The sequence below is a fragment of the Barbus barbus genome (genome assembly GCF_936440315.1).
Source record: "Barbus barbus genome assembly, chromosome: 32".
Lineage (NCBI taxonomy): Eukaryota > Metazoa > Chordata > Actinopteri > Cypriniformes > Cyprinidae > Barbus > Barbus barbus.
In genome coordinates, this window is record NC_136760.1 from 26,908,058 (window position 1) to 26,918,703 (window position 10,646).

Here is a 10,646-nt window from a genome sequence, read left to right on the forward strand (position 1 = left end):
GATTAATTTGAAAACAATATGCATATTGAAATTCATTCTAGTTATCGTCATAAAATCGATTACAAAAACTTAACTGGTAATCGCAGTTGACTGTGATTGGCTCGTGCGGAGTAGCGCTGAGAAATGTAACACGTAGCTACTTCGTGACATCACTGTCCTTCTTTCATCAATTCAAGTTACGGAAAAATACAAAGTAACAGCATATACGTTTAAATGTATTCATTTTAGAGCATATTATCTGACATGCATATTAAAATTAATTTTAGTTATCTCTACCTAATCGATTACAAAAAAAATACCTAATCAAAATTGACTGTGATTGGTCCATCTTGAGTACTGATGGGAAAAGTATCATGCACCTCGTGACTGCGCTGTCTTTCCTCAATTCAAGGGTTACAAGTAAAAAAAAAAAATACAAATTAAATATTAAACATTAAGATCACTTTCAATTCTAATGTATAAATACACATATTTATACAAATGGACAAATCACATAAAATAAGAAAAACAGGTAGAGAGAGAAAATAATTGCTCGTTTGTTTACAGATTGCATGAAGATGGCATTTATACAATTATTTATCTTAATAGCCTACAAAAAAACAAAAATAAAAACTTAAAAATAAGGCTTACAATTAGCCTGGTATATTTATAGACCAAAGCATTCAAACGCTCATTCAGAAGCAACCAAAATAATATGCGAACAAGACAGAGAAAATCGTCTGAAATATAATTAACAAGACATTAATAGCTTTCCCTACAATTCGAGTAAAAATAATTATTGTTGATTATGACTATTTACTCCCTGACCAATAAGAGAACGTGTGGTCCGCTAAGCCCCGCCCGGTTTCATGTAATCTCCATTCTCTCTGCTCGCTCTTAAAATTCTATTTAGTATGCAGTAGGCAGCGCGTCAGTGTTCTAGTGCGGACGCAGCGCGCATGCGCAGTGCTGAAATTACTGACAGGTGTGACGAGTTTTTCAGGTCGAATCTCAGAAGAACAAACCCCAAACAACCGCTGAGATCCCAATTTAATAAAGTGAGTCTGAAATTAAAGGGTAAAGAGACGTTTACCACTGTTATCACACTATGTGATTTGTTTCTGATCTACATAGAATTGCAAAGAAATAAACAAACCCTGAAAGATCCTTTTTAGAGGAGAATCCAGGCACAAATAAATCTAACAAAATGTATGTACAGCTGGATGCTGTTATACTTTTTTCTGTATGCGTGTTATCCTATTTAGCCTACTTTTAACTACATTTTTGCTCCTTTTTTGGAGATCAGAGAAATAATAATAAAAAAGTGATTTTGTGAAAAAAAAGAAACTTGTACAAAAGATTTACTCATGTATGATATAACTGAATTCAATTAGACCATTTCAATGTCAACTTTTATTCATACATTTTCTTTCCTTAATCTTATTTAAATCAACCTTTTTATTTTCTATTTGTCTTAACATACACTGCTTATGAAACGTGCTGAATAACAAATGCAGATGCCTTTCAGATACATATAAATTAAATCTGACTTCTATACACACAGAGTTTCACAATCCAGAACCAGTTTGACTTTTAGGGCTCAACAGGGATAATAAAGCTCTATGACTAATAATTCTGTAATTCAGGTCATTAGGACACCACCTTCCTTCTATTCATGCGAGTACAAATTACTTTTAGTAAAGACTCGGCACATGGAGTTTCAGGATTCAAGCAGGGTTTCCGTGTACAAATCCAAAGTAAACCTCATTTTCTTGCACCAGGAGAAGCATTTGAACCTGTGCAGGATTTCCAGTCAAACTCCTTGGCATCTCTGTATTCATAACTATTTAACCAAACCCATTAAAACCATAAAAAGAAAGAGTTTTCAACTTTAAAACCCATGCTTTACCGCAATTAATAAAAGCCATTCATTCATATGAAAGCATAGGCAACACTGCCCTCTGCTGGTTAAACAGAATGAAGTAGTTAAGAGGTAAAAGGTTAAATCTTCCTGCTTTTTAAATAAATAATTCACCCGAAAGTGAAAATTTGCTGAAAATTAACTCACCTTCGGTCCCTCCAATAGTTTGTTTCATCACGGGAACTTTTTGGAAAACGTAGCATTCTATCACTTGCTCAGCAATGGATGCTCTGCAGTGAATGGGTGCCGTCAGAATGAGAGTCCATAAAAACATCACAATAATCCACACCACTCCAGTCCATCAGTCAACATCTTTCAAAGTGAAAAGCTGTGTGTCTGTAAGAAACAAATTCATTCTGACGGCACCCATTTACCACAGAGGATCCATTGATGAGTAAGTGACATAATGCTAAATTTAGCCAAATCTGTTCCTGTGAAGAAACAAAGTAATCTACATATTGAATAACCTGAGGGTGAGTAAATATCCAGCATGCCATGTGATCCAAGTAAGACCAGATAATATTTCAAAGCATCGTATTGCTTAAGACTTTATACTTTCTCAGCAATTTGCATAAAACATTTATGCACTTAATTAACCACACATTTACAGAATCGCACAAAAGCAAAACACATTGAAGCACAGTGCATGTGCAAAAATCATATACCATTGGGATATTGTTAAAATGTTGAATAATTATCCAAGAAAAAAAAATAATACAGACAGAGCTCCTAAAGTCCTCCAGCATACAAAATATGCACATTTTGATAGGAAATTGTCAGCTAACCACATACAGACCTGGCCACACTTTATAAATGTTTCAGTTCTGTAAATTTAGGATCTTGATGAAATATTATGAATGCAACATCTAAAGAAACACCAGCAAAAAGGCCCATTTGATAGCAATATTAAATATACTATAAGATGTGTCTTATTTAAACAATGCAACCCTGTGAAGTAAATCAGAACCAATATTGATTTTCCAGCTTCAATCCTTTTCAAACTAAGGCTTCAAAGTGCATATGAATCGATATGAAGTCACATTTAAATAAGAATCTCTAATGTTTAGTTCCTAAACATGATACCATTCTTATCTATTATTAGACTAATGTAAATAAAACCAACACAGAGCTCTGAATATGCCAGTGTGCTTCTGTAAAACATGACTTGTTTGCTCCCTGGATTATTTCAAGGAAGATCTACGTTCCTGTTTACAGGTTTGTCTAATGAAGCTGAGAGAAAATCTGATGGTCCAGTAAATCTGAAGGACTGTAATGTTCAGATGTACTGAAAAAAGTGCAAATATTTCAGTATTTAATGAGTGCAAAATGACACATCTTTTGGTTCCTGCATGAAAACAGAAAGCTGCTTCAATAAATAATATATTTTCACCAACTTTCTTCTAATGATTATCCTAAATACCATTAACAACGAGACCAGACTGGCTCGAGTCCTCATTCTGAAAGCCTGAAGGTTTCTTTTTAATTGATAAAATACACTAAAACAATCAAGCACTTGAAATGTGGATTTGTTGCCGTGTCTTCTGTGACATAGCGTTGGTGTAAAAGTGTGTTGTTTCAAAAGTCAGCCTTCCAGAGTAAGATAGTGGATGAGAGAGGACCTATGAAACAAAAACAACATTTCACACAGACTTCCATTAATTTAAGCAACAGTCTAACCAGAGGCACTACATTTTGATAAAAGATTAGAAATATGAAATGTTTTTTGGAGATCAGAAACATAGGTCAGCTTTGATTTCATTGCTAGTTCTGATCTGGTACCTCACCTCTTCTGGACTCCAGAACGGTCCAGATGTTGTGCTAAATCTGCAGGTTAATGAAGGGAGCGAAGCCCACGACGTCCTGCAGCAGCACTAGCGCCCTCTGCAGGGGAGGCTCCACATCGATCTCCACGTTACGCCGGCGCAGGACGCCCAGACTGGACTCGGTTACGTTGTGACAGTGGTTCACCTTGAGAGATTGCAGTTTGGGGCAGTATTCTGCTAACGTCCTGAACACAGATAAACAAAACTATTATTAAAAAGCTTGATTTGCAGGAAATGCTGCTCCACATGAATCTCTACAAGCACTCGGAGTTTGGGTGCTTATAACGTGCAACATGCACCAAACATCTTCCCAAATTTGTAGTAATGAGTGTTTATAAATGGACTTGTCAACTAAAGAGAAGCTTTAAACCCTTTTTGTGCTTTTCTGCTAAAATAAAGTCTTGATGGCACATTTGAAAATTAAGAAATTAATACAGCCATAAATCTTAGTGTTGTAATTTTACAGTTGTACTGTGAAATAAAATCATTGTCACATAAATCTATCTATAATATATATTTTATTCCTGAATTGCAACTAGGGCCTAATCAGATACTGTATGAGTTTTAAAACTGGCTGTGTTTTATCCACAAACACACGGCGCACCTAATCGCTTCGTTTCTCACTCGCAGGCACCCCGTGAGGTCCAGCCTCTCCAGCTCTCTGCACTTTTTGGCCACCTCCTCCACCGTGGTGTCCGTGATGTTGGCATTAACAGCCACAGAGAGCGAGCGCAGCGCCGGACACTTCCCCGCCAGGTAGCACATGGCATCGTCCTTCAGCTGTCTGCAGGCGGTGACGTCCAGCGAGCGCAGGTCCGAGCAGTGATCGGCCAGGCTGCGCAGCGCCAGACTGTCCACCCACTCGCAGTGCGCCAGGCCCAGGTGCTGCAGCCGCGGGCAGCTCAGAGACACGGCCACTAGCGCGTGACGGCTCAGGTGAACGCAGCTGCGCATGTCCACGCGCAGCAGGTGCTGGTTCTGACCAATGACCGGCAGCAGCTCTTTGTCCGTGATCCAATCGGAGCAGTTGCTGACACAGAGGTGGTGGAGAACTTGGTTGTGGTGAAGCATTGAGCAAAAGGCTTCTTTAGGAATGTGAGGCCCTGTCTGAGGAGAACAGCATGCAAGATTGATGAAATAGAGAATATTTGCCCGATATTCCAGCAGCCTTGGATCTGAAATGCTGGTACAATGTAAAACTACAGTAGTTAAAAAAATAAATAAAAAATTAATATATTTTTTTAATAAGGTCACAATTATTATCATATCATATCATATCATATCATATCATATCATGTAATTGTATGTTATATTCTAATTGTTATTTCCACAAATTTCAAATATATACAAATTAGGTATACAGCATAACAGCAATATTAAAATTCTGGCCAATACTCGCAAACCTAATTATTTTGATATTTTGATATTAAAGCAGATATACTTTTTTTTTGTTTGTTTTGAAAGAAATACATTTTTTATTTAGTAACTGTATAATTTATAATTCACAGCAAAACATCACAGGAATAAATTACATTTAAAAATATATTCAAATAGAAAACATTTAATTCCTAACGATATTTCACAATATTACAATTTTTACTGTATCCTTGATCAAATAATGCAGCTTTGGTAAACAGAGACTTCTTAAAAACATTAAGACATTTACTGACCCTAAACGTTTGAATGGTAGTATGGTGCATCTCTAATACAAATATATGTTGTTTGAGAGGTCTGTCAAACTGACTTCTACACAGCAAGAACACTTGAGTATTTCATCTGAAAGTTAAATGCTATATATACAAAAGTGTGTTCCCTCACCTGTGCAGGGTCAAACTTACGGCAGTTGGCCAGATACACCTGGATGAGAGAACGAAAGCACTTGCTGACGCACTGTAAGCTGACCAGGTGACGCAGCGGCAGGTAGCAGAACACATGTGTAACTAACACATCCTCCCACGGCAGGTCCAACAGCTGACATCTGTCACAAAACACACACCTCAATCACAAATCTGCTCAGCAATGGATCCTCTGCAGTGAATGGGTGCCGTCAGAATGAGAGTCCAAACAGCTGATAAAAACATCACAATAATCCACAGCATTCCAGTCCATCAGTTAACATCCGGAGAAGGGAAAAGCTGCATGTCTGTAAAAAAGAAATCATTAAGGCATTTCAACTTATGTTTGAGTCCATAATCCATAATAGCGCTTCCTCCGTTGAAAAAAAAAAAAACATTTCTTGTTTGATTCAGGAGAGAAATCTGCACAGATCAAGCACTATTTACAAGCCAAAACAAATATGTGGGTGGATTTTAATGTGAGAGACTTTTTCTCTCATGAGATGGACATGAGATGGACTTTTTCACTGGAGGAAGTGTCCAGGAGTTTAAAGACGTTTTTTATCAGCTGTTTGGACTCTCATTCTGACGGCACCCATTCACTGCAGAGCATCCATTGCTGAGCAGGTGATGGAATACTACATTCCTCCAAATCTGATGAAGAAACAAACTCATCTACATCTTGTGTGATCTGAGGGTGAGTAAATTCAGCATTTTTGGGTGAACTATTACATGCATGAATACAAGCGACTGCCTTATACTGCTATAAACATGACAACTAGTTTTAACATGCAAACGCACCCACTGTCTCAGTGTTTATATGGACAGTACAGATAGAAGAATAAAACACCTCATGTTTTACTGCTGCTGCATGCATTTCTGGATGCATCTCTGAATGCAAACGTCTGTTTATGTGCAAGCAAGTCAAGGGAAACTTAAAAACTTAAATCTCTCTTTATGAAATATACCTGTGGCTTTGGCTTTGCGTGCGCTCTTCAGGTTTTTGATCCATGCTGATACTGTCCTCTGATCCGCGCACATTATTTATCATGATTGATAAACAGCTCACCGGATCATCTGGGTTCTGCTGCTACGGATTCAATAATACGACTGTGACTCACTGCTGCCATCTAACCACCTGGAAGCAGAAGCGGTGCTGTTATACAGCATCATTCATGTAGTGATAGCTGCAGCCCGGAGACCTGCAAGTGGGAGGAGCTTACGCCAAGAACAGCAAGTAGGAGGAGTTTGAGAACAGCAAGTGGGAGGAGCTTATACTGCAAGTAGACAGGATGTCATGGTAGTTTAGAATGACATAAATATAACACATTTTCATAGTAGTTTAAACTGGAATTCATAGTTTTGTCATTGTGTTTGTCCAATTTCACTGTTAACAATGAAATTGTCTTATTCTTAGTTTTGTCATTAGTATTTGTATTCAATACCATTCACTGTCAAAATTGAAATCATGTCTTTACACCTTTTACCATGCTTCGTGATGGTGTCATTTTAAGTCCTTTAACTGTAGTAATTTAATCATATTTCTGGTTATTACATTTTACTTCTACAATTCTTCTACAGTAGCCTTTTACGGAACATTAAAGTGAGATGCAATTGCACTTTGGAGGTAAATGTGTGATACATAAAGAAAATGTTGAGTACTGTTAAGAAAATGTAGTTACCATTTGCCTGTACAGCACATTTTTAGTTTTCATATTTTTTTAAAATCAAATTACAACACATGACAGACTAATGTTCTTCAGAACATGTTCCACAAATCAATGTATTAATCTGAAATCTCAGGGTGGGTAAATGATTTTATTTCTGTTGACTCAAATCATGTACAATTATTCATTCAGCACAATAGACTTGCATGCAGTGGACACTGCACAATCCCAGCATGCATTGCTTCTGAGTAAATCCCACGGAGCTCGCCTCGCTTGTCCTTCCCAACATAACCTGGTGGGTACACAAGAAGCACAATGAGCATTAGGGTTAAACCGAATTTAAAACATTCTCCCCATGCCATCCAAGATATGCATGACTTTATTCTCTTGTTGAACATGTACAAACATTTCAAGAAGAATTTCTCAGCTCTGTAGGTCAATGCTATGCAAGTTAATGGTGTCCAGAAATTTTAAGTGACGACATTAGGCCAAAACAATTAGTCTTTATTACTATTTTTATATGAAGTATTCCTTTTAAAAACCACTAGATAAAATGCTAGTTTATTCACCATTAATTTACACAAAATTGATAATTGATTATTATTAGTATTAAATAAAAAAAAGGTTATTTAAACTATGTTTTAAATATATTACATTGTGGATTAGGAGGTTAGGAGATGTGTTCTAATTACACTGTAAAAAGTGAACACTTGGATCAACTTAAAAAAATACTTCAATTGGTAACATCTAATAAAAAAAAAATCTACTTAATTTATTACCTTTATTTGTAATAAGTTAAGTTGAAAAAAAAAACAAGCATTTTTTTTAGGTGTTACCAATTGAAGTATTTAAAAAAAAGTTTTTAAAGTTGATCCAACTGTTCACTTTTTACAGTGTATCTATCATAGACTGTATAAAAACAGCTATTTACAAACGTTTAAAACATTTACACTTTATAAATCAGTGCAGTCCAAAATGTCAAAAAAATAAATTACGGTAACACTTTCTATGAAGCCCATATTTATAATACATTATAAGGGTATTCTTAAGGCATTATAATGAATGCATTATAAACAACCTTATAATATGTTATATTGTCTATTTTAATACATTATAATGCTTACACATTTGTACATATAACTTTTAAGATTATGATTATTTATAACACAATGAACACCATATTAAATCTACTTTTACACTGATAATGGACTATATATCTTGACATTATTTAAGATCTGCACAGTATCTTACTACAGTACATCTTGTAAGTGGTCAGGTGTGAAGTGTTATTTGTTCCCTGTGAGGCTAATATTGATTTTTATGTGAGCTAGTTAATAATTTCAACAGAAAAAAAAAAGAAGAAAAAAAAGCAATGTTTATTACATTTTATTTTGATGTCCCCTTTGTCTATTGACTCTATGCAACTTTGCAACTCTCATGTAAACTAGTATTAGTAGGTTTAGGTTAAAGTTAGGGTTGGTAGAATGTTGACGTACTCATAAAGTTGCTTATATATATATATATATATATATATATACAGCCAGTATAATTAAATTGGATCTGAATTCTGCACAAAAAAATGAGAATTTCACTCATGAATGTTTAATTTAGGATCATTAATGTTTTCTGCAGTATTTTCAAGTATTAAATCAGCCAGACTGATTAAATAGAATCTGAATTCTAAACAAATAAGAAAAGGAAAAGAATAAATGATTTAAAAAAAAAAAAAAATTTAGGTGAACTTTTCCTTTAAGAGATGTAATCCCATTGTGAGGTCATGTCATGTATTCTCCACTAGATGTCAGCGTTGTACAGAGGTCAGACCACTGCTTTTAAACAGTTTAACAAACAATAGAGATGTGCTTCTCAAAACAGAACAGATAATCTAATAGCATTTATATTGGTAGTTAGAAGTAAATCTGCAGCAGGTGTGTAGAATACAGTCATTCTCATAATTATAGACTGTAAAATATAGTTACGTATGTGTGATTACACACTGGAGAATTCATACTACATGTGAAGCATGAAATCTGCTTTGTGGCCTTTGCTCGGGCCGCTGGTCTCCGCAGAGACAGACGCCTGATTTCCTGCTTTCTTAATTGCATCTGACTGTCGATTTGAGCCGCTTATAATGAGCCGCTCACTAAAGCACATGTTTTAGATGTTTCTGCTGTCACTACAGGAGCATTTGCATGTTTCTGGCAGGGAAATGTGTGGAACTGCATTAAATGTAATTGTTCTCTTTGGTGAAATATCTCAATTGAACTGAAACGGCTGTGATTGCTTCATATGCCATCATGCAGGTCAGACAGCTCTGAATATTGGGCCTAAACTTGTGCGCTGTCATCATTTCTGCCTTTATAAGCTGACAGTGGTTCATTAGGGCTAAACTGTGTGTTTAGTGAGAATATGGAAGATTATAGACTAAAGATGTGCAATAAAACAGGGTTGTTATACTTAACTAAAAATAAAACCATACACATTATATTATATATTTCCACTATAGTTACCAAGGCAACACTTCTAATTTTCATTTAGTTTCATTTAGCAACTCAAACAAAATAAACTAAAACGAATAAATAATAAAATAACATAAAATAAAATATAAAACATCCAAAAACTAACAAATTTACTACAATTAAATTGAAAACATAAAATATAAAACTAAAATCTAATGCAAAACATTGACAAAAACTATAAATGATATTATAATAACACAGTAAAAGCGGTAAAATCACAAACAATAACTGGTGTACATAAATCAAATGACCTTAGGCTATAATTCCATATGCTATAATTAATTTCTCAATTTTTTTTTTACATTTAAAACATGTATTACCACAAATAATAATTTTGATTTGTTTATCATATCAGTACAAATGAAAAATGAAAGTGCTGCACATATTAAAAAGCAAAATTTAAAGCACTTATATTCATTATTACATTAAACATAAATCCCGTATATTCAAAACAGTATGTATTAGACCATTTATTAAGTCTTTTTCTTTATCAAAATGTTGACAAATTGAGGGATAAATTGAAATTATTTTCTGTGCTATAGATGACCTCATGTCCCAAATTCACTTCTTATTAAAATGTCTTTGCAAATATCTAATTTGCTAGCAGTTATCAGTTTGTGTGTTGCTTGTCATCTCGGGTAGTAAATAAAACATGTCAGGAAGACTGTTATCAAGCCATCAGAGCAGCTGTTGTGACCACAATAGCAGGCTTCATTTATCTGCCTGAGTTCCAGCGATGGGAGACAGATTTATGTCCTGGACATCAGCTCTGCTCCTCACTGTATCATCAACACACACACACACACACACACACACACACACACACACCAGAGCCAATGATCAATCCTCACACCTGATTTATGAATCCACAGCTGCCAATGCTGCTTGTTTTAACACAGAAA

The 10,646-nt window shown here is 35.3% G+C and overlaps 1 protein-coding gene across 1 annotated transcript; it reads right to left on the reverse strand.

Moving 5' to 3' along the window:
* Nucleotides 1-1,380: 1,380 nt before the first annotated feature.
* Nucleotides 1,381-6,690, reverse strand: LOC306852475 (F-box/LRR-repeat protein 15-like). The gene is made up of 5 exons (XM_079389338.1): nucleotides 6,527-6,690; nucleotides 5,542-5,701; nucleotides 4,328-4,830; nucleotides 3,685-3,908; nucleotides 1,381-3,519 (listed from the first exon to the last, which is right to left on the reverse strand). The coding sequence occupies exons 1-4, from the start codon at nucleotides 6,607-6,609 to the stop codon at nucleotides 3,719-3,721; spliced, it is 936 nt and encodes a 311-aa protein (XP_079245464.1). The 5' UTR covers nucleotides 6,610-6,690; the 3' UTR covers nucleotides 1,381-3,519; nucleotides 3,685-3,718.
* Between the last annotated feature and the right edge of the window lie 3,956 nt (nucleotides 6,691-10,646).